The following is a 25016-nucleotide window of genomic DNA, read 5'->3' on the forward strand; positions in this document are numbered from 1 at the left end:
CCCTCATGGATGATTGCTTGGCATCCAGGGTCCTCAATTGTACCTCCAAAGCTATCCGCTTCATCGGAGAAACTCGATCATATAAGGATGAAAGCCGATCCCAAATCTACTTCGCGTCCTTCATCAATTGGATGTGACTGATAACAGGTGGTGTACTATTGAGAATGATAAATGATTGGATTCGAGCATTGACATGCTCCTATAGCTTCACTTCCACAGGATCCCTTGGCTTTAGAAAGTTGTTGGTGACAAACCTCCAAGCTCATAGGTCCATCATGGTCACTTTCCAAATGGCATAGTTTGCGCCATTCAATTGCTGATCCGAGGGAAAGGTAGGAAGGGTAGTATCTTGATTGGTTGATCACCTACATGGGAGTAGAACTGGACCAATCTCCCCACTCCTCGTTATAATGAACTTCCTCTCGTTGTACTTCTTCTTCATGGACCGAGTTAACATCTCGAGTTAACATCAAAATCATTCCTCTCCATTGTGTGAGAGAACTTGGGTATGTGACGAGGCTAGGTTGAGGTGGATGAAGGGAAACCTTCAAATCAGCCCACTACAACCAAAATCAGCCCCAAATGAGTGAAGGGTGCAACAGAAAATCTTCAATCGGGTGATCTGTAACGGGATAGCACCACGTGCCAACAGAAAAGAACAGATTGAACAGACTTTTAGGGACTTCAAAACAGTGAACTGAAAGAAAGACTTCAAATGAGACACGGAGTGGCGTAGCTCCCACCCGAGAGTGCACTGGCGCCAAATTGTGGGGCCCCTTTCAGTATTTTTTATATTGCTTCAACGAGATACAACCCATGCGGCTCTGCTCTGCATCTCCCGCGGGTAGTATGACAGAGAGTGAGCCTTGAGTACATATCTAAAGGCCCTTGGCCATCCAAAAGCAGTCACATGAAAAGTATGAAGTCTAAAAGCATATGATCTCAAAAGCTAGCGCTGAAATCTGTCCAAAAGTTGCTAGCGGAAATGACGGAAATCCATACAGCTTCCACATCAGCATGTCAACACAAATCACGGGCGTCCGTACAACAGCCATGTCATCAGCCTTTTATGCTAGTGTGTGTGTGCTTGATTTATTTTAGCCCCATTGGCTGGGGTTTCATAAGTTGTTGGGGGTTAGGATTAAAATTCTAATCCATTTTAATAGATGGGCCACTCGATGAGGATTTGTAAGTTGATGAGTGGCGGCAAAGGCGTTTGCACCGGGTCAAGGTCAGACGGCTGTACCATGTTCCGGAAACTCCCCCGATTGGAATAGTAGGCTGAGTTGGTTGAATAGTTGTCTGGTAGAGGCTCTTGTAATTTTTGGTGCTAAAGGAGGTGGTACTACCTGGCCAACAGAGGGGGTAGCATGTAATTCAGGAATTGCTGAAAACTTTACAGAACTGGGGGATTCTGCTGAGTATGCCGCAAAAGTATGTTTTGAGATGCTCGTCAAGGAGAAACTTCTGCCGACAGAAATCATGGAAATTCGTACAGCTGCCACATCAGCATGTCAGTGCAAACCGTGGGTGTCGGTACAACAGCCATGTCATCAGCTTTTCCGCCACTGTGTGTGCTTGATTTATTTTAGCCCCCATCGGCCGGGGTTCCATAAGTTGTTGGGAGTTAGGATCAAAATCCTAACCCATTTTAATGATTGGGCCACTTGATGAGGATCTGTGTTACAGACTTGGACACTCCAAGCGAGAAATCAATAGCAACACACAAACAGAATCTGCAAAATCACTGAACTTAAAGAGAGAGAGAGAGAGAGAGAGAGAGAGAGAGAGAGCGATAAATTTTTTTAACGTCTATGTCAGGCCGAAATCGGCCTATGAGACAAATCAAATATACATGGTGTGTATGTCATCCACCTATCGGAAAGACAAATGAAATAAAACTGATACAAAAATGAAATGAACTGGAAATAAGTAGTGATGTATTGGAGATGATGGTGGTGATATATCCAAGGGATATTTGAGGGGGGATGGAGCTCTCTCTTTGGGGTATATGCATGTCTATATGCTCAGGGTAATACAATCATGAGAGTGCATCAAGCTATCTAGCTCCATCCTGTACTAATGGGGGGGTGTAATATGTGTACATGGGCGGGTCTGGTGCCAGGGCTGCATGGATGAAAGCTGCAGGGTTGGCCCTCGTTTGAGCCACTCACTCCTCAGTGGCACGACGCTCTCGGGCCCGGATCTCCTCGATCTGTCGGTGGTGGAGGCTCGCACCCTTGTAGCCAGTGACTCGTGGTCGTCTTCTAGCTCGGCTCGCCTCGGCCCGTGGGAGTGTCACTCCCCTTTGAGTGTCGAATGAGGGGGGGGCTATAACTCTCTGAAAGAAGTCTGTGACGTGCAACTGTCTATCCTCTGTCTGTGTAGCTGCATGTGTCTTGTAGTAGTGTGTCCCGGTGGCTTTGTATGTTTAATAAGAAACGCCCTAGTTGTCTCTGATCTCGAGAGTCCATGATCTCTCGGAGAGTGGGCTGCCCTGTGAATAAGGCCTCATACCTGCCTGTGATCTCAATATTGCGCTGCATCGACACACAAAATGCTCCTTGCTCTCCATCTCCTCTGTGCATGATCTGCAGACTCGCCCCTCTCAGGGGACACCAGTGTGTGTCCCTAGACTCAATCTCTAACTTGGATTGAGACTGGGACACACCAGTGTGTCCCAGTCTCAATCTCTAACTTGTGTGATGCCACTCTCGACTGACCAATCGCCACCCGTGAGCTATGTGGCATGTATGTGTACCATGTAACCGGCCTGTTAACTTCAAAAAGGGCGGTAGACTTTACTTCAAACCTTGATTTAGCTTTCACCCATTATTAGTCGTCTATCCTACCTGTGCTATAATGACACAAGAGAGGGGAATGGGATACAGATGCTAGAATGCATTTGTATCCGAGTCAGACATTAGATTGGCCCCTAAATAGGCGCCCCTTTCGGTATTTCTTTATTCTTTTACAGTTAAGAGGAAGTACAAAGAGTGCTTATAGCACTAAACGTGTATCCCGCAGTTCTTAGCCTGTATCCCGCAGTTTCTATCTTGTTTGGAGGAATTTGGGTAGCATAACGGCGCAGAACCCTGCCCAAAATAGTCTGCAAGTAGGGAATCCTAAGGAGACCACTGTCCTTGTCCCGATTCCACCTTTAATTGACCAAAACAGAGCATAACCAGCCTCTGTAATTTCTGGTTATTGACTGGTTTTTCTCTGTTTTCAGCTCCCTGTAACCCCTGCACCTTGGGCTAGTTGCCCCTTGAATCTGGAAGGATTTAGGGCATCGAAACAGCCCCAAACCTGCAAAAATCAGAGTTCCGGGAATCCTAATCTGTATCCAGCAATACAACACCTGTTTTGGCCAAATTTCGGCAGCACACAGCCCCAAAACTTGCGTGAAACCAATTCCCCTGCTAGAACTCACTTCCACTGGCATAAACCCTCTGATTCCAACTCAAAAAGAGCAATTACAGCTCGCTGGAATTTCTAGTTTTTCACTTGTTTTGAGCCCCAACACTTCCCAGAAGTGTTCTCTGACAATTGGGCACTGTTCCCAATGCATCTGGCATCCATACGGCTGCAAACTAGTAAATTTCAGACCGTTGTATTTTTTGGTTAGGACCTGTTTTTGACCTAATTTCAGCTGTCAATTGTCCTTGCACTGTTCCCAATGCCTTGGATTACGTGCCCCTTGATTCTGGCATGATTCCGAGCACAAAACAGTCCCAAAACAACCCAAAATCAGCAATAAAACAGTGCTGATTTTTATGTGTTTACTTGAGAGGTTATCACCCTCTCGTTTCCGTGCTTTGGAGTAGCAGTTAGCTACTCCTGTTTTGTTCAGGGAGGCGCTTGCCTCAGCAATAGAGCATCAAACCACAAGACTGTACATGGTCAATCTGATGAGCCCACTAGAGGGGCATAACCATAAAGAATAGGGGAGAGAGGGAGCAATGAGAGGTGTGCAAGTCATGACATCCTGCACCTCACTGTACATAGAGGGTAAGCCAGCGCTCCATTGAAGCTCTCCCACCTGTGACAACACTCAAAAACGAGCTCACAGTTGAAAATCACGTTTTTGCCTTCTCTTTAAGTAGTAAACTGGCCTCAGAGTGCCAAGTGTCACTCATTTGTGCATTTTTCCGCTTAAGACCCTCGGGTCTAAAAATATCTCACCTGCAGCCTCTGTTGACTTGGCCACAGAGTAACAAAATGATCCCCATGTCAAACTGCACGTAATGACGCGAAGACATTTTGCCGTCCAAAAATAGCAGTCCCTTTAAATTTAGGAGTTTCTACCATTACATTCTTCTAGGTCATCTGACCCTCTTTGTACATTGCAGCCACACCCATAACTGAAATGTAGCCTATGTAGCAAAGGATTCCGCTTTGGCTAGCCAATGACCCCACTTTGGCTAACCATAGTCCTTGTCCAACCTTAGTGCTCTTTAGCCCTCAAGCCTGGACTCTCTTTGAACAATTCCACACTGGCTATGCAATGCAGGGCAGTTAGATTTCCAGAGGGGTGTTTCCAAAAGGTAAAACAAACGAAATTCCCCAAAGAAAGAGAAAATAAACAAAAATGGAATTGCCACTGGCTGGTGATATACCCCTCTCTTGAAATCTCAAACGTCCTCGTTTGCACCTATGTCGTACATGCTTACAGTCAGCACTCGGGTGTCCGGACACCGTGTCGACACATGTACGACACATGTACGACACATACATGCTCACATTCAACACCTCGTTGACACATGTATTGCCTGCGTGTGAACCCTGTCCCAATGACATAGTGGAAGCGTCACACTCTGCCATTGCTTTGAGTCCATAACTTTCCAATGACAAAATGGAAGCGTCACATTTTGCCACTGTTTTTTAGTACACGTTGGATCCAGTAACCTTTCGAGCATGCCCAAACCAACAGTTTAAGAATGCAGTTACACATGTACTCTTCAATAGAAATAATTGTTGTACTCTTGACAAACTGACAAGAAATACTCACTTCTATAGCACTAAACAAACTTTTGAACATTCCATAAAAGCAATTGCCAAACTGACAATCTATACAGCTCTAACATTCATGTAACATGCACTTCATTTGAGCTCACTGTAAGTAACATGTATATCATTTCTTTCAGAAGCCATTGTCACACTGACAATCCATGTAGCTCTGAATCTCAAGGGGTCAAGGTAGGTTGCAAACCAAGGTTTTAAGTTCCCATACTTTTAGTGACTCTGCAAGTTCACTTTTTTCCATCCACTTGACATCCAGAGGTGAATAGCTTTTGAACTTTACCAAACAGCACCTTGCAACCTTGCCTTTTCTTTTCTTTCTTTATGTGCCAAAATCTGTTCGAGGACCAAGATCTCGTCAAGTTCCTCGACTTCCGGCTGATCTTCAGCTGGCATATCTTCTGGCACATCACCCACATAGGGTTTGAGAAGACTCACGTGAAACGCATTGTGAATCTTCAAACTCTCAGGCAATTTCAGCCTTTATGCAATATCACTGATTTGCATACTAAGTATCGAAAACAATCTTTCTCTGCTCTTCATCTTGATCTTTGGAGATTAACCTGTGATCTACCTTGTCAATGGACTCGCTGATCATCTTCTTTGTATGGCTTTAGCTTATCCATTGACTCCAAATTGTCAAAAGAGACAGTTTGCATAATGGGTACACTTGTGGGAGCCATCTGTACTCCCTGGCCAGTAACATGTTGTCACCAGGAGGTGTATTTTTCTTGTTGCCTTCCGTAAATAAGTATTAGATATATTTATTTTATTTTTACTTGTTTGTCCCGGAACCCTTGAAAAGGTGCAAGTGGACATTGCATGGCCAGTGTGAAACGGTTGTAGCCAAATGGGTTTCTCACATCGGGGATCTAGGTCGGTCAGACAGGGGTTGCCCGGGCCAGTTAGCACTGAATTCTGATGGGTATGGAAGCTCGTGTGCGCCAAACTGGAATTTGGGCCACTAGTCAAGTCACTCCAACTTTATAAGTTGAAAGGGGCCAGTAAATTAACCCACATTGTAGATGTTGGTCAAATGGTAGTCTTCAATGATGGCCAGGAGACCGATAGGGACGCCATGGAAGCATCTCCTAAAATTTAGGGAACTGCTATTTTTGACCGAAAAATGTGTTCACGTCATTAGCTCTGGAATGACAAGGGGGACATTTTATTGCTCTGCTGCCAAGTCAACTGATGCACCAGCTGAGATATTTTTAGCAGGGAAAGCCCAAACTCGGAAACTGGGCGACGTGTCAGCCTGTGAGCGATTCTGCCACTCTGGGAGGCAAAAACGAGTTGCATATCAACAAAGGGGGCGCCATTTTCAGCCTCAGGTGGATTGTAGCAAGTACAGAAGCTATGGAATGCTTACCTTGCCCTCTATGCACAGTATGGTGACGGGAGTGATGTCCCGCACGCTACATACTGCTCTCTTTCTCCCCTACGTACAGTATGTTATGCCCCACTAGTGGGCTTCTCATTTGACCTATGTACAGCTGTGGGGAAATATGCTTTCATGCCGAGGCAAGAGCCTCTTTGCACAGGAACCGGTGTAGCTAGCTACTGCACCAAAGCAGGTCCACGAGAGGGTGATAACCTCTCGATTGCGCAGTAAATTGAGCACTATTTGCTTGCTGTTTTTACTCTGTTTTGAGACTGTTTTGTGCCCGGGATGCTTCCAGAATCAAGGGGCACCAAGCCCAAGGTGCAGGGAACAGTGTAGGGACCATCGTGTGCTCAAATCAGGTCAAAAACAGGACTGAACCAGAAATTACAGCGACCTGGAATTTACTGCTTTGTGCTCCCGATTGAGGGATAACGCCAGTGGGATAGAGTCCTGAGCTTGGAAACTGATTCGGATTAATTTCGGTACCGTTATGCTGCCGAAATTTTGCCGAATCTGGAGCGTACTAGCTGGATGCAGGTGTTATCTTCCAGGGACTCTCTTTTTGTAATTCCCTCTCTCTAAATTAAAGAAATACCGAAAGGGGCGCCAGTCTTTGGGGCCTACAGGGTGTCGGTCTCGTGTGCGCAGTGACATTCTAGTCGCTGGATGCAACTGTGTTCTCTTCCCTTCTCAGTGCTCTGTGTAAAGTTAACAGGTAATTGAAATAGTACCGCCCTCTACGTTGTATAGGCCGGTTATACATGTTGATGTCCAGGTGTCATATTCACTGATGGGATTGAAAAACCAGCCATACCCAAGTTGCCTTGTGACACCCCAAACTGACCTTGTGTGCCCTGAAATCTTGGGTGCAAACCAATGTTTGCATGCATGGGGTTGGGCACCATGCCTTGCATACCCCTAAACACTGTTCCTGGCATGCCAAAACTGCCTTGAACTTGATGTGCTATTGATGAAGATTGTATGAACTCCATAAATCTTGGATTCTCCATCAATTGCTTGAACATGGTCACAGCAGTAACAACCTGCAAAGCTTTCTGTGCTTAGCCTGAACTCTCGCCAATTTCATGTGCAGTTGAAATAGGTTGTCTATCCTCTGAAGAGGAACCCTCTTCCTTGTTGCCATCCATTCTGTATCCAAAGAAAGACTCGTAGCCTTTCTCACCTGTATCCAAAGAAAGACTCTCGTAGCCTTTCTCACCTGTAAATCCACTCGATCTACTTTCAAACTCTCTATGTTTTCAAGGTCATCCCAAATTCTCTATGTGTTTTTAACCCAAACTAACCAAGGCTCACTTTTTGAGGAAAAAGTAATTTAATCCCGTCGATGGAACCATGAAATCGGCCCGTGGGGCGGTAGGCGTTGGCTTTCATCCGAAATTATTTACTTTAGACACACACACAGAGCACTTTGCAAAGAGAACCTGCGACGGGAATTAACACATGAATACACATACGGCTCGGAAGCTAGAATGCCCCGAGCAGACGCCAACAACCTGTAGGCCCCAACACTGTTCCCTGCACCTTGGGCTAGTTGCCCCTTGAATGTGGAAGGATTTAGGGCATCGAAACAGTCCCAAACCTGCAAAAATCACAGTTCCGGGAATCCTAATCTGTATCCAGCAATACAACACCTGTTTTGGCCAAATTTCGGTAGCACATAGCCCCAAAACTTGCGCGAAACCAATTCCCCTGCTAGAACTCACTTCCACTGGCATAAACCCTCTGATTCCAACTCAAAAAGAGCAATTACAGCTCGCTGGAATTTCTGGTTTTTCACTTGTTTTGAGCCCCAACACTTCCCAGAAGTGTTCTCTGACAATTGGGCACTGTTCCCAATGCATCTGGCATCCATACGGCTGCAAACCAGTAAATTTCAGACCACTGTATTTTCTGGTTCGGACCTGTTTTTGACCTAATTTCAGCTGTCAATTGTCCCTGCACTGTTCCCAATGCCTTGGACTACGTGCCCCTTGATTCTGGCATGATTCCGAGTACAAAACAGTCCCAAAACAACCCAAAATCAGCAATAAAACAGTGCTGATTTTTATGTGTTTACGTGAGAGGTTATCACCCTCTCGTTTCCGTGCTTTGGAGTAGCAGTTAGCTACTCCTGTTCCTGTTCAGGGAGGCTCTTGCCTCAACAATAGAGCATCAAACCACAAGACTGTACATGGTCAATCTGATGAGCCCACTAGAGGGGCATAACCATAAAGAATAGGGGAGAGAGAGAGCAGTGAGAGGTGTGCAGGTCATGACATCCTGCACCTCACTGACATAGAGGGTAAGCCAACGCTCTATTGAAGCTCTCCCACCTGTGAGCACTCAAAAACGAGCTCACAGCTGGAAATCACGTTTTTGCCTTCTCTTTAAGTAGTAAACTTGCCTCAGAGTGCCAAGTGTCACTCATTTGTGCATTTTCCCGCTTTAGACTCTCGGGTCTAAAAATATCTCACCTGCAGCCTCTGTTGACTTGGCCACAGAGTAACAAAATGATCCCCATGTCAAAACTGCACGTAATGACGCGAAGACATTTTGCCGTCCAAAAATAGCAGTCCCTTTAAATTTAGGAGTTTCTGCCATTACATTCTTCTAGGTCATCTGACCCTCTTTGTACACTGCAGCCACACTCAGAACTGAAATGTAGCCTATGTAGCAAAGGATTCCGCTTTGGCTAGCCAATGACCCCACTTTGGCTAACCATAGTCCTTGTCCAACCTTAGTGCTCTTTAGCCCTCAGGCCTGGACTCTCTCTGAACAGTTTCACACTGGCTATGCAATACAGGGCAGTTAGATTTCCAGAGGGGTGTTTCCAAAAGGTAAAAACAAACGAAATTCCCCAAAGAAAGAGAAAATAAACAAAAATGGAATTGCCACTGGCTGGTGACATGTGTCCATGTAGTGTGGTCTCTGTATGAACCCATCAAGGTTGCGAGAGAGGTGAACATAGGGTGAGTGAGGGTCGTACTGGAAGGGTGGTAGACTCTCCATATCAAGACCGTGTGCCTCAAACCATGCTCTGACCTGAGAGAGAGAGAGAGAGAGAGAGAGAGAGAGAGAGAGAGAGCCTTATAAACAATACAAGAGATGCTCAAAGGTAGAGCCCCAAAAAGATTCAGATAAAAAAGCATTAACACCAAAAGCACCTGCTCAAAAAGCCTTGCACAAATCTGCCAGCAACCAGCCATCAAGATTTACAGAAATCCGTATAGTTGTGCCACATTAGTAGTCAACGCAAAAATCACGGGATTCCGTACAACTACCCCGTCAGCATTGCCAGCACGATGTACAGAAACTGCCCCCAGAGTTCAAGCTTGTGTTTTAGGTTTCAGGCCCTCGGCGGGTGCTCCGTAAGTTCTTCAAGTTGCAGGGAACTAGGATTTCTTAAAATGCCTTAATCTTTCAAGCCACTCGGCCAATCTTTCTGTGTTCAGAACTTTATCTAATCTTTGGGTTCAATTTCCGTTGTCCACTCAACCATTTCTCTTCTAGTTGGGCATGCCACGTCATTACTTTGCGACAATCTGTAAGTTGGTGAGAACTACTACTTCTTTTGCTAGGGTTTAGGCCCCTCATCCAGGATCTGCAAGTCGGTTAGAGTCTTTAGTGGCTTGACATGTCAGCAGTTTGTGACAAGATCTCGTTTACTACCGAAAGCAAACCTCCTCGTGGGACCGAGCAGTCAATGGTTCTTGGATCTATCACAATAGATCTCCTCGAAAACGACCTATCGCGTACCGCCCACCGAACATGCATGGATAGCCAATTTGCAAATAAAGAGTGTCAACACGGAGGGGAAGGGAAGCACTAGAGAGAGGTTGAGATCGTTGGCTAAGCACGAGAGAGAGAGAGAAAAAGGCTGGTGAGAAAAATGCTACAAAGAGGAGGTCCAACACACACACACAAGCGCTAGTGAGAGAAAATACTAGAGAGGGAGTGTGACCCAAAACACTGGCAAGCTTTGCTAATCACTGGTATGCCAAATACATCCATTGAGGGCCTGCATATATAGGGACATAGCAAAAATGCCCTACCTCCCTACAAAAACCCCATGATTGGGACAAACACCAAATAAAATGTGTAAAATCACATAAGTGATAGAGTGCTCACATTTTATAGGAAAGTTGTAGAACACTAGAGACTTCGACCCCGGGAAACCTTAGCAACATGGGTCCTGCCTCATGCCAGCCTACTGGGCAATACCGTGGAATGCACTGATGAGAAAGTACGTCCACCTCATGTATGGCTGGGCAGAGCCACAAAACAGCCCTCACTCCCTAATCTACTCTTGGGAGATTGGCGCCACCATCGGAGAGGAATCTGGAAGGTGTGAATTTCAGTGGCACGCAATGTGGCGCAGCAACTACCAAGAGAGGGTGGCCACGAAGCATCGAGATAGAGGGCAGCATGGAAGGGATGAAAGCATCGCAATCAGGGGCTGGAGGGATGTGAGGAAGTGGACTGAGAGGAGTTGGGGGGGCGGGGGGAGCAGCCTTCTGGGTCAAATCAATACATGAACAAAGCAAGCTTGTGTTAAAGAGTGCCAAGGGTGAAGTTTTATGCGCAACCCAATTACTGCAAGCGAAAGGAACGACACATCTTGTAGGCGCCAGTTCCTTCAGGTCATCCTTTGCACTGTTTTGTTATGCATAATGATGACCTATTGTTGATTAGTTTGAGGATTTAGGAAGTAGAATGTCTTTGCAGGTTATCACTGGCATATTTGGTAAAGTGCTGTACTTCATTTGCAGGTTCTAGAAGTTGAAAATGATGGTCAGATGAAGAGGACAAAGCGCAGACCGCTTCCCTCTAAGCGTATAACCACAGAAAATGCTATGGCATGGGCTGCAGCCACAAGTATTGGTGGTGTTGCACTGCTTGCAAATCAAGTGAGTGTACTCTGTGTGGGGGAAACAAAAGAATGTAATGCATAGTATTATCTATAAGTTGCGCTTGTTTGTGAGGGTGCATACACATGTTTTCTTCCATGGCTTCTAAGCTCAGTTGTTTGAAGATTTTCTGTCACTTCAACTTTGATGGATTTTTACAAGGAGCCTGCAGGCTAATATGGTTGCAGCAGGGCTTGGAGCTATTAACCTTGTTCTTTACACACTCGTTTATACTCCATTGAAGCAAATACATCCGATAAACACTTGGGTTGGGGCAGTTGTTGGTGCTGTTCCTCCACTTTTAGGGTAAGTTTTACTTTTTGACCAGGACTATTTTGAACTTATGAAGGTATATTATATAAAGAATATACAACTCTCCCGGGGGGGGGGCACGTGTGCGTGTTTGAGAGAGAGAGAGAGAGATGAAATGAAATGTCATATTATCGTCTTCAAGAGGCCAAAAGTGACCTATGAGACCAGAAAGTTACAATGTAGTGGATCTAATACAAAGTCAGAGTAACAAGATGACAGAATGACAAAATGACAAAATAAAATACTATGGAATCCGAAACTGCTAGGTGTGAACTAAGCAGCTAAACAGCTAGCTGGGATAGCTAGATCACAGGAGATCCAGCATCGGTCTTTGGCGGATCTCATCAATCTCCTCCATGGTCATTAGTCTAACCGGGCATCGTGCATGTCGAGCCAAAGTGATCCGAATCCTCTAATGCAGCCTCCGTCAATGCTGTGTAGTCCTCCGCAGTCGTGTGCGTTTGGATCTCCCCAGCTCAGTCGCTTGGTCGATCAGTATGCCTCTAGTGTAAAGCGACGAGCTCTGTTGTGGTAGTAACTCCTCCGGGTGTCTAGTGGCAGCTCTATAGAAGTCTGTGATCTATCTCTGAGACTGGCTAGCCTCTCCTCTCATTAGGCTCTCTCTGTGTCTGCGCAGCTCGAGCAAAAACAAACCAGGCATCTCTGATCCTCGTACCGCATGACTCTAGAGAATGGTCCAAAGCCCTCTCTGAACAAGCAATGGAAGCGGCCTCGTATCTCGTAGTAGATGGGGCAATGGCATGTGTAGTGCAACTCTGTCTCAGGCTCGATGTCACACAGGGGACATGTCCTGGCCTCTGTTGGTACTCCGTTGTATCTTCCAGTCTCGATCCGCAGCTGGTGTGAAGATGTGCGTATCTAGCCAATAGCACATCGTATCCCATGAGACAAGTGGGTGTCCATGTATCTGGGCCTCGTCACAAAACCATCCTCCGTAAGCTGGAGGAGATGCTCTCTGTAGAAAGCCATCTTCGTGCCCAGCTCTTGTGCTGGCTGTATCCATGTCCTCTTGGTGTCTAGCTGAGTCAAGTCTTGGCGAATGAGCCTGGTGATCTCGGACTGTGTAAAGAGTCAGAGAGGGCGCATCCAGTGAGTACTGGAAGGGAGGCAATCTGTCTATGCTGAACCCATGCGCCTGAAACCATGATGTCATCTCCCCATACCAGCATGCTGTATCTCCCTGCATGGCTAATGTCGAGAGGACTCAAGTGCAAGGCGTGCATATCTGTCTCTGGGAAGTTCCCACATGCGGTGTATGAAGGAGATAGATCTCGTGAGGGCCTCAACCACTAGTGGGGGGGTAGCTAGCTCTGCTCGTACAATAGCACGTTGTACTGAAGCCTTGGCTCTAATGAAGCCGCAAGATCATAGAGACCAGAGGCTTCTCCATGTCCCCCCATCCATCACTGCGGCCTGTCCTCCCGTGATGATCCAGTGAAGGTCCCCAAATCTCGGCTCCATAAAGCAATGCAGAAGTCACCAAAGTGTCAAAGAGCCAGAGCTTCGTCCGAGGCTCCTGAAACTGAACCTGTGAACACATCCTTTCCAATCTACCCAATGTTGCATGGGCTGTGGTCAATCTAGCCTCTGCTGCCCTCAATGAAAATGCTGGCCCACTAAAAACCACTCCAAGGTAAGTGTAAGCATTTGTATACTCCACCTTCTCCTGGCCGTATGTGAATGCGGGCGCTGACCTCCTGATCCACTGTGGGGTGGTATTAAATACCATGACCTTGGTTTTACCAAGGTTGACGGACAAACCACTTTCCTGGGCAAACCTATGCAAAGCATCCAAGTGACGTTGCATCCCCTCCGGAGAGTCGGAGATCAACACAATATCATCAGCATATAACAATAGTGGAATCCATGTCCCTGCCAGCTGTGCACCTCTATCACCATCTCTCTCAATGTAGTCAGAAACCTCATCCACATACATACCAAATAGAGTAGGAGAGAGCGGGCAGCCCTGCTTCACCCCAATAGTGGAGTAAACCGGTGTGGATAGACCCTCTGGGGTGCGTACATGCCCCACTACTGACCTGTATAATGCCATGACCCCCCAAATGAGCTCCGTGGGTACTCCCATCTGCTGTAATCTGCACATCAATCTAGCTCTGGGCACTGTGTCGAATGCTTTGCGGAAATCCACAAAGCTACAATAGATCCGTCTCCCGCGCGATTTGCCCTCCTCAATGATGGCTCTGAGTGTCAAGATATGGTCAAGAATAGAAAAACCCCTCCTGAAACCTGTCTGCCCGGCTGTGCGTATCCCCTCCCTCTCTGCCCATCTACTCAGCTGCTACTCAAGAATAGATGCGTACAACCATGCCAATGTGTGTCCAATCATAATAGTGCGATGTTCCCAGGCTCCATAGGGTCTCCCATAGGTACAATAGTAGATAGACTCCAAGTATCAGGTAAACCCTCACACATGGCACGGTTAAACGTAACTGCTAGAAGCTCTGCTAGTAAATCTCTGGCATGTGTGAAATGCTCAGCACTAAGCAATCATGATCATATGCTCTCCTAGTCCTCATCCTGTCAATGGCCTTCCTCACCATCTCAGCGGTGAAAAAAGCACATGTGTGTGGGCATGGATCGGGGGGGTTGGGAAGGGGGGGCTGCTTAGGAACTGTGTACAAAGATGATGCATACTAGCCCCAGGCCTCTGTAGAAGTGATGGCAGGGGGGGGGTGCTCATGAAAGAGCTGCCATGCCTCACGTGAGTCCTGACTCAAGAATAGCTGGTACAGATCCTGCTCTAGGCGAGCCAAAAATGCCCTCTTCTTCCGCCGCACTAGGCGTCGGAAGTCAATCTGTGAGTGATGTCCCCCAAAAGCACCTCCCTCTGAAGTCTAGCTCTAGTGTCCCGGCATTCCTCATCATACCAATTGTTCTGGGGCATGCTCCCCGAACGGCGTCTCTACTCAAGCTGGGTATGTGGGTATGTCTCTGCTGCTGCATCATGTAGTGTCTGTGTCAGTATAGTAGTAAGCTCCTCCAGAGGTCGCCCTCCAGGCTGGGTATGTGGGTATGTCTGCTGCTGCATCATGTAGTGTCTGTGTCAATATAGTAGTAAGCTCCTCCAGAGGTCGCCTTGGCTCCTCTGTGCGTAGGCGTTTGTAGATCCCATCTATGTATACAGAGTCCGTCTCCCACGTGAAGGTGTAGCGAGTAGGGGCTGCTGCCCGTAGCCTATGTGCTACACTAAACTGAAAAGAGATGGTCAACGACACAAGAGCATGGTCCAGTGCCACACCAACTGAGCTGCCGTGAGATCTTGGATACTAGAGATGAGGCTTGGCTGTGCCATGACATAATCCACTGTGTGGAAAGCATGTAAAACCCCCCGCAATAGGAAATCTCTGTAGGCCATTCAAGATGGCCAATCCATGTGCAGTCCCCATGTCTATCAAGTGTCGTCCATACTCAGTGTGTTCTCCATCCTGTGATAGTCTGGATAGGCCCGTCTCTGCAACATCCAACTCCCTCAGCATCTCCTCTGAAGTATCATAAAATACTGTCTGATGATGGGCAGTCCTAGCATTGAAATCCCCTAGAATGATGATGTCACCATCCCTAGAGAACTCCCATATGTCATCATCCAAAATAGAGAAGGGGGACTGTCCTCTGGGTGGTGCATAAACTGACGTACTCGGGGGAAAGTAGCAAATAGCAATGTAAAGATATCTGCCTGTCTCTGCTCTCAATCTCACCCACATGTACCTAGCTTGCTCATCCTTGCGGGCTATATGTATCAATGGCTGCAACTCCTCCTTGAATAACACTGCCACTCCTCCTGAGCCCCACCCTCTGTGCTCTGAGCGCATCTCCTGTCTACAGGCTGTCTCCCATCTATATCCACTAATGTGAGGCATAGATTGCCCAGGGGCCTGATGTGTCTCAGAGCAGAAGACGATGTCTCTTCCCGTAAAACTATCCTCAAAAGCATCCACATCAAGGCGCATAGATCCATTACAATTCCAGGTGGCAACTTTGAGTGTGGTCCCATAGGTCTCGCACCGTCATGTGGAGCGCCGCTCTACAATCACCACCCGACCATCTCTGTAGAAGGCCGTCTTTCCCTTCTCCCTTGCCGCTTGAATCTCTGGCATTACCTCTCTCATATGCGCAAGCTGTGTGAGAGTGAGGTCATCTCCAAGGAATATGCCCGTTTTCTTTAGTGTAGGGCGCTTCTTCAAGAAGTCCTTCTTTGCCTCTATGGATGGGAAACGAATGATTAAAGCTCTCCCTTTTGAAGTCTCCCCATTGCCTTGTGTCTTTTTCCCTACCCTCCATGCCTTTGTATGAGTAGCCTCACTACCCATCATGCGGAGAAGTTCTTCGACTTCCCCTTCCACATCATCTCGGTCTTTTAGACCGGTTACTCTTATATGCAAGGCTCTAGTTTTCCTTCGCTGCTCTTCTTCTAGAGTCATGTTGATGATTGTAGGAGTGGGGACGGATGTGGTTTCTTTCCCTTTCCCTTTCCCTTTCTTAGCGACTTCTATCCATTTCTCGGCCTCATCCGCCTTCTTCTGCGTCTTCGTGATCACATCCATCCACGAAGATGTCTTTACCACCTTCTGTTTCTCCTCCTCTATGATCATCCGTACCTGCTCCTTGATGACCTTGATCTCCTCTATCACCGAGGGCTGGAATTCCCCTTCTTCCAGTCCACTGCTTACTCTATCTGCAAGCTCTCGCTTGAGGGCTATGACCTCTTCTCTAAGTGCTTGCGAATCCGCCTTAAGTGCTTGTAGCTCTGTGTGCAAGTCCTCTTTCTCCTTCTTCCATTGCGCGCCTTCATCAAGAAACATTTGAAGAAGGTTGGCCTTCTCTTTCCACCATCCCTCCGTCTCTGCTTTCCTTCTTTCATCTCCCTTTCCATTTGTGTTATCCGCTTGTTTGTAAGCACAAAGGTTGCCTTCGTATTGGGCTTACATACTGGCGAAGCACTCATGGCCTCCACTGGCGAAGCGCTCATGGCCTCCATTGGCGATGCGGGTATAGCTCGACGCTCTGGCCCGGCTAAGTCCAGGCGGATAGGGCACAAGTCCAACCGGCAAGGCCAGTACTCGGCAACAAAAGCAATGTGAAGCACTAGCTCACTCTGGCTCGGTTGAGACTAGGTGGCCTTATCCAAACACCTGCTGGCGGGTATGATTGCGCAACCAAAAGGAGATATATTCGGGAGCCTTTGACCCCCTCAACAACATACATACCTCGGGTAGTGTCAACCCGGATCAGAAAACCTGCTGCATACATTCGGAATCCAAGAAACCAAAGCCAGCGCTGGCTCAGCTGAGACCAGGCGGCATCCACAACTTAGCCCCTTATGGGCGATACGAATCAAGGAGACATTATGCAAATAGGCACCCCTCGGTCTGCCTGCAACCTGCTCTTCCACAACTCTCCAAAACCTCCACCTGCTTGAGCTCTGCTGAACGCAATGAAGCTTCCACCTGTTCCCCAATACGAGGGTTCTATGCCACAGCCCACTGCGGGTGCCACTAAAAGCTGTGCCAAAGTAATGTGTGGGCGAAGCCCTGCTGTCCTGTAACCTGCTGAAACGCCTGCTGCTCGCGGCCCCCTTTGAGGGATGGCTCACGGCCTGCATGATACCCCGTTGGGCTGTGCCTGCAACCTGTCCGCGTTCCACAAAGTAGAGAGAGAGAGAGAGAGAGAGAGAGAGAGAGAGAGAGAGAGAGAGAGAGAGATGCCTGCAACCTGTCCGCGTTCCACAAAGTAGAGAGAGAGAGAGAGAGAGAGAGAGAGAGAGAGAGAGAGAGAGAGAGAGAGAGAGAAGAGATGAAATGATATATTAACGCAAAAGGCCAAAATGACCTATACGACCAATCCATTACAAACTGGTGAATGTGATACCATGTTTGTGGAAATGAATCTAGCAGTGCTACTAGTTGGAACTGTATGGGGTATGTGTGACCACTGATACAATGGCTGCCCAATACAAGAGGGTGATATAATGAGTGATGAATCCATCCTCATTTGTACTCCAAATGTCGAGATAGTATGACTCGAATCTAGAAGTGCTACTAGCTGGAATTGTATGGGGTATGTGTGACCACTGATACAATGGCTGCCCAATACAAGAGGGTGATATAATGAGTGATGAATCCATCCTCATTTGTACTCCAAATGTCGAGATAGTATGGCTCGAATCCTCTGCTGTAGTCTCCGTCAATAATGTGAAGCTCTTCTCCTCGGTCGTGGGTGTCTCGATCTCCCTAGCTCCAATGCTTGAACAATGAGAGTACCGCAGGTGTGAGTATGGGCTGAGCTTTGCAGTGGTGGCTGCTTCTCTATCTGTCCAGTGTCTGGTGTGAAGAAATCAGTAATCTGTCTCTGGGTCTCCTCAGTAAATTATTTCTACGTCTGTGTAACTCAAGTAGATACAGTCCAAGACATCTCTGGTCCTGATAGCTCATGACTTTGGAGAAGGGTCCGAAACCCCTTTCTGAATAGATAGTGGATGTCATGAGGACGTGGCAATTACTAACTTGAGTTGTTGGTTTCTTTCCGATGATTTTTGTTTAATTTTTGGGACCCTCTTTTTGAAGTTGCAAATGGCGGGACATTGTATCACCAGTGTGAAACGGTTGACGGCCGAGAGTTTCATCCGCAATCAGGAAGGGCAGGTCACCACGTGTTGGTCGGGCCAATCAACACTGGAATCCGAGCAGTAAAAGGGTGTCTAGGCTCAATTCAAAGTCATTTAGGCCCCTCGCTACACTTATAAGTCAGTGGGTACTAGGAAATTAACTCAAAAGAGGCAAACTGGACACTTGGCGGCTGGAGATGCTATTGCCAGACTCATCTCAGCTGGGGGCGCCCATTTCAAGAGAGGGGGCTGATTTTTGCCCATAAGTGTGTGCTACAATGTGTGTGAGTAGTGGGTGCAGGTGCTCACAGCTTAAATGGAAAGCTTGCCTTCTCCCTTGCTCTATGTAGCGTGACGATTTGCTCTCGCGCATCTCTCTCTCCCCTTTGCATATATGGTAATGCCCCACTTGTTGGGCTTCTCAGACGACCATGTACAGTACTGGGGGTTTTATGCGTGTTTACCAAAGCAAGAGCCTTCTGTACAGGAACCGAATTAGCTAATTACTAATCTCGCGTGAAAACTCGTCCGATTTACAGGGGAACTATCCCATTGCGTGTAGGGAGCACCTGAGACACGCGTAGGCGTGCTTGCTCTGCTCGAACCGGTCCAAAACAGAGAATTACAGCCTGCTGTGTTTTTCTGCAGGTTTAGGGTTTCGCACCTAAACTGCAGGGAATCACCAGGGGAGCCTCAGAAAGGCCTTGGGATGCATGTACAAGGTAGTAGGCACCTAGCAGTGGCAAAACAGAAAATTACAGCATGCTGAAATTGACCTGCAGCTCACTGAAAAGCTTCCATAATGCAAGGGAAAGTGTCCTTGACGTGTACTTTTGACCTATAGGGATTTTTGCGTTGTTATGCTGGTGAAATTGGGTCAAAAACCTGTAATTACGGCCATGGACAGCTTGGTGAGGGTTAGGTGCAAGCATTGGGATCGTTTATTTGCTAGGGGAGCCTTGGGAAAGCATTGGGTGCTTGTACAAGACAATTTAGAGAGATTTCCCGCAAGGAATCTCGTCTAATTCAAGGGGCAAGTGACCCTACAGGTACAAGAGCTCGAGGGCTATCCACAGAAGTGATCGGCACGCGAATCGGAGTGCAAAACAAAGAATTCAGTGTGCTACAATTTCTTGCCAGGTTTTGTGAAGTGCTCTAAAGTGCGTGGAAAGTCACCGTGTACTTGGGATTTTGTCTGTGGAGACTTCTATTGTGGTTATGTTGCCGAAATTGGGTTAGAGTAGAGGACAACTTGTAGAAGTCTACGGGTTTTTCTCAAGTGTAATAAGAATAAAGAAATACCGAAAGGGGCGCCAGTCTTTGGGGCCAACAGGGTGTCATTGTCTGCTTGGTAGCGCTCTAGCTGCCTGTCTTGAAGTGTTGAATTCCAGTCACAGGCTTATTCGTGAAGTTCCTTTGTGTCCAAAGTCTAAAGTAAAGTTTCAGGTGAAAGCCAAAGTCTACCGCCCTACGGGCTGGTTTCTGTGGAGGCACCCCCATATCTTGTAATACAGAGTGCATTGACATAAATAATGCATCTTTGTCTTTGGCTCTGTATGGCATAGGCGGCATACCCGGCTAGTTGTTGGTATCCCTTTGAAGTTTGAATCTACTAGTCTCAATCTCAAGCTGGTGTGAAGATGTCCGTATCTGACCAATGGCACACCGTAACCCATGAGATAGATGTGTATCCATATAGCTGGGTTGAATCACAGACCCATCCCGTGTGAGTTGGAGCAGATGCTCTCTATAGAAAGCCATCTTCGTGCCCAACTCCTGTGTTGGCTCTGTCCATGTCCTCCTGGTGTCCAACTGGGTCAGTTCTGGCAAATGAGTCTAGTAGTCTCCATCCTGTAGGAGACAGCAATGGTGCATCAAGGGAGTACTGGAAAGGAGGCAAGCTGTCCATGTTGAAGCCATGTATCTGGAACCATGATGATATTTGTGCATACCAGCATGATGTGTCCTCCTGTAAAGCTAACCGTCTGGAGGACTCAAGGGCCAATCTAGCATATTTGTCTCTAGTAGTATCCCATAAGCTGTGCATAGAGATTTATCTGGTGAGCGCCTCTATCTCCATAGGTGGGGCTGCTAACTCCGCTCTAATGATCTCGTGTGGCATGGAGGCCTTGGCTCTAATCAGTTGAGAGATCATAGATACCAAGGGCCTCTCCATATCTCTCCAATCGTCTTGACCCACAGAGGGTCCCCAAGCTTGAACCCCATAGAGCATAGCTGAGGCTACCAAGGTATCAAAGAGCCAAAGGTTTGTTTGGGCTTCCTGCAACTGAACCTGCAAACACATCCTCTCCAATCTTCCCAAGGCCGCATACGCTCTGATCAGTCTAGTCTCTGCTACTCTCTTCAAAGAAAACCTTGGCTAAGTGAAGACTTCTCCAAGATAAGTGTATGCATCTGTGTATTCCACAGTCTCTTGACCATAAGTGAATGTAGGTGCTGATCTCCCAGTCCACTGCGGTGTGGTGTTAAACACCATAACCTTGGTTTTACCAAGGTTTACAGACAACCCACTATCCTCCACAAAGCTATGTAATGCATCCAAATGTCGCTGCATACCCTCCGGTGAGTTAGAGATCAACAAAATACATCATCATATAACAATAATGGAATCCATGTCCCCTGCCAGTTGGACACCTCTGTCACCCTCTCTGTCATTGTAATCAGAAACTTCCATCTATATACATACCAAATAGAGTAGAAGACAATGGACAACCTTGTTTCACTCGAATAGTGAATGAACTAAATCTTATCCCCTCTAGAGTGCGTACATGTCCCATCACTTATCTGTATAGAGCCATGATCCCCCACTCGATGGGCACTCCCATCTCTTGTAGTCTGCACATCAATCTGGCTGTGGGCACCATGTCAAATGCTTTGCGGAAATTCACAAAGCTACAATAAATCTGTCTCTCATGTGCCCTACCCTAGTGTATAGAGACGAGAGCACAGCTTCACAGGGATCTTCTCCCAAGGGTCATCAATCATAGATAATCTCGGATAGCCTTCCGGCGCGTGCGATGGAAGAAGCGAGTGTTCCTAGCTCAATGGAGCGAGACTTACACCAGTTGTTCTTGAGTACGAGACTCGGGAGAGGCATGACATTTGTTTCATGAGCACTCCCCTCCCCCATTGATTACTTCTCCTGATGAGGGGGGTCGGTATGCAACATCCTTATATACGGTCCTTGGACAGACACCCCTTCCAGATCCTCCTCAATCATGCCCATCTACAAGTACCTTCTTTACCACTGAGATGGTAAAGACGGCCACTGACAGGATGAGGACGAGGAGGGCATATGATCATGATGATCTAGTAGCAGGACACTTTATACATGCTAGAGATATTTTGCCAGAGTTTCTTGCAGTTCTGTTCAATCGTGTCATGTGTGAGGGTCTACCTGAGACTCAGATACTTGTCTACTATTGTGCCTATCTTCAAGGCAGGTGATCCTACAGACCTGGAAACTACCGTACTATTATGATTGGGCCCACATTGGCATAGTTGTATGCATCTATCCTTGAGCAGCAGTTGAGTGGATGGGCAGAGAGTGAGCGCATACTGGCAGCGGGACAAGCCGGTTTCAAGAGAGGCTTCTCCACTCTGGACCATATTCTGACACTCAGAGCCACCTCGTCATACCAACTGTTGTGAGGCATGGTCCCAGAACGGCGTCTCTGATCAAGCTGAGTGTGTGAGTATGCCTTTGCTGCTGCATCATGCAATGTCTCATTCAGTAAAGCGGTGATCTCCTCCACTCAGAGTCCTGACCTGGCTGTTGTACATAGACGACTAAAGATCTCCTCTGTATAAACAGTCAGTCTTTGGTGTAAATGTATAGAGAGTATTTGTCCTCCGTCCTGATACCTCGGTTATAATGCACTGAAAGGAGACGGAAAGTGTCAAGAGAGCATGATCCACTGCTACACCCACCGGCATGGGTCCAAATGTGAAATCCTGAATGCAAGGGATGAAGCTCGGCTGTGCCATGACATAGTCCACTGTCATGAAATGAAATGAGACGTCTTCAAAAAGGCCAAAATGACCTATATGACAAATCAGATACATCATTGTAGGCACATGAAACAAAAAAGAAATTAAAATATGAACTCTTATGACTCGTAAGAGCTGAATTTTACAACAAAGATCACCATGTGTGTGTGTGTGTTGTGTAATATGTGATGTGTAGTGAGAGGCATGTGTACGTATGTTTGGGGGACTTGGTGGGGGATTCTCGAAATCTGTGATGATTTCCTTTCCTCCTCTATAAACGGCCTACTTTCCATTTTTCAGCGATGTGTCTGATGTGTGTGTGTTGTGTAATATGTGATGTGTAGTGAGAGGGATGTGTATGTATATTTGGTATGGGCTTTATGCTTGGGCAATGAGATGGGCTTCTCAGCGCACAAGCACGCAATGGAGCACAGCCGGTCTGAGGACGGGAAAGAGTCATTGATTATGAACTTCTGTCGTTCTCTCAATAAAGTTTGTATTCTTGTGCCATGCTTGTAGTACAAGTTTTCAGTCGGGCTCATGGTGTAAGAAGAGTCTAGGTGCTCGTGATATGCTTTAATGTCTACATCATCTGACTGATTGCTGCAGTGTGACTAGTATATGTTACAAGCTCAAAATTAAAAGCTTGATTTTATCAGGTGGGCAGCAGCTGCTGGTGAAGTAAGCATCGGCGGATGGATTCTTGCGAGTGCTTTGTACTTCTGGCAAATACCTCATTTCATGGCAATAGCCTACCTCTGTCGTCAGGACTATGCAGCTGGAGGGTATGAAGGTCCATTATGATCAGTCATGTCTAGTCTCAATCTATATGACATGCTTTGATCTAGATTTTCCATTTGGAGTCCATTTCAGGTTTAGAATGCTGTCAATGCAAGATGACTCGGGACAAAGGACGGCACTAGCGTCTCTCAGGAACTGCATTTACTTGGCTCCATTAGGATATCTAGCTTATAAACGTACGCATAATTCTGTCTTCTTTGCCGGCAAGTGGGTCTGAGATTTTCGCTTCCATGTGAAACTCTCTTTATGTTTATGTGTATAGATGGCTTAACCACTCAATGGTTTGGAGTTGAGACTGCACTTCTCTCTGCTGGAATGGGGGTTATGGCAGCCTCGTTTTACAGAAAGCCGAGTACTGAAGGCGCCAAAAAGTTATTTAGAACTAGCCTCCTGTACTTGCCGTTTCTTTTGACGGCGATGATTGCTCACAGACTCCCTAATGAGGACACAAAGGAGGTATTTAATGAAAATCGTACAAGAGATGTTTTGGATGCTGACATTGCATTCGAAGAAAGAGGCGAGGACCAGGCGAAGCAATTTTCTCAACCCCCAGTTGCTTATTTTTCGGTTGCTCCCTTTCCTTTTTTACCTGTCCCGGATTTTAGATCCAGCTAAAACATCACTCAATAATAGGGGCCTTTTGGAGGGGCAATGAAGTGATTGTATTATTTGCTAAATCTTGTCGCTAATCCTCTTTTGAGGAGTACAGGTGGGTCTATATGTCATTGCGTGGTTCTACCAATGGCAGTTTGGAATGAAGCGTGAGAGATACTTTAAAATAGTTAGTTTATCTTTAATAATATACATTCCTGTCCAACATTTTGTTTGTTTACCATAGATCTTGTAAAGGTTTGGTGTAGATAAATCAGCAAATCAAGCTATCCCCTCTCTAGTTAAGTAACATGATTGTCAGGTATCGAAAGAGTGACACGGAACGGTTTGAACAGCTATGCTTGCTACTAATTGGTGTTTTCAAGGGGGATAAAAAATTTGTGAGCTTTTAGTTTTGTGCTTTTGTCCCTAAACACAAGCTTGGAGCTTTTCACTAGTTATCTAGCATTCGCATATGAAATTGATCTTCATTAGCAACGATTGTAACAATTTTAGTGTAGAGCGATTGGGACGGTCCAGTATTAGCAGAGTGCAAAAAAATGTGTTGATGAATAAATTAAAATCTAGGGGTAGGGAATGGTCTCCCAGTGACAAGCATGGATTCTGGGAATGATCACTGGCAGACCATTCCTGGCTATCAAGTGTTGTGGAGCAAGGGGGTTAAGATTCCATTCTGCATGCTGAGTTGTCGGCTCCAAGGGATGCGCAGCGTGGTGGATTCTGATTGGCAGCATGAGCCATTCCGTATGTTGATCTGCCAAGCAATGATTGGTCTGTACTTCGATGGTCTGAGATGGCGGGCATAACAGACGCCACTGAGTACTGCACAGGAAACTGCAATGAATGTGCAGCTAGGATGCGCTGCCCCCTCCCCATGACCTTGACAGTCTTGTGATTGGAACTCTAGTAGTGTTTATCATCTTCATTTTGTGTCAAGTGGGAAAGGTATGAGTGTTTTAAGGTCTGGAATGGATCAATCATGCGAAGAGGATTTGTTGCGTTGAATAGAGTTGATGTTGAACGGCATTGGTGGTGTGCGTGGTCTTCAGCAGTTGCCATAGGAAAAGAACTAGCTGAGGAAAACATCCCTTGAAAGCCTATTGAGCTGGTGGCATGGCAAGCCTTCTTCAATTTACACTTGTTTTCTCCCCCTTTTTGAACCAAAGCACATGGTTGTGTGACATACACTTCCAAATCTAAATCACCCTTAGAAAGCCAATTTTTATTATACAATTTAAGCATACGAGTGGCCAATGCACAAATGCTATAAATGTCATGAGGGGTAGGACCATAGCAAAATGCTATATAAAAAATGGTGCTA

The 25016-nt window shown here is 46.6% G+C and overlaps 1 protein-coding gene across 1 annotated transcript in view; it reads left to right on the forward strand.

Moving 5' to 3' along the window:
• COX10 (cytochrome c oxidase 10) overlaps positions 1 to 23913 on the forward strand; it is a 135348-nt gene extending 111435 nt beyond the window's left edge. Inside the window, exons 3-7 of the mRNA XM_086525803.1 lie at positions 11179 to 11316; positions 11489 to 11622; positions 22942 to 23067; positions 23156 to 23259; positions 23346 to 23913. Of these exons, the coding sequence (XP_086381929.1) occupies positions 11179 to 11316; positions 11489 to 11622; positions 22942 to 23067; positions 23156 to 23259; positions 23346 to 23698 (855 nt within the window). The 3' untranslated portion in view covers positions 23699 to 23913. The remainder of the gene's footprint in view (positions 1 to 11178; positions 11317 to 11488; positions 11623 to 22941; positions 23068 to 23155; positions 23260 to 23345) is intronic.
• The last annotated feature ends 1103 nt before the right edge of the window (positions 23914 to 25016 follow it).

Source organism: Adiantum capillus-veneris, chromosome 12 (assembly GCF_014529385.1).
Source record: "Adiantum capillus-veneris isolate H3 chromosome 12, ASM1452938v2, whole genome shotgun sequence".
Classification (NCBI taxonomy): Eukaryota; Viridiplantae; Streptophyta; class Polypodiopsida; order Polypodiales; family Pteridaceae; genus Adiantum; species Adiantum capillus-veneris.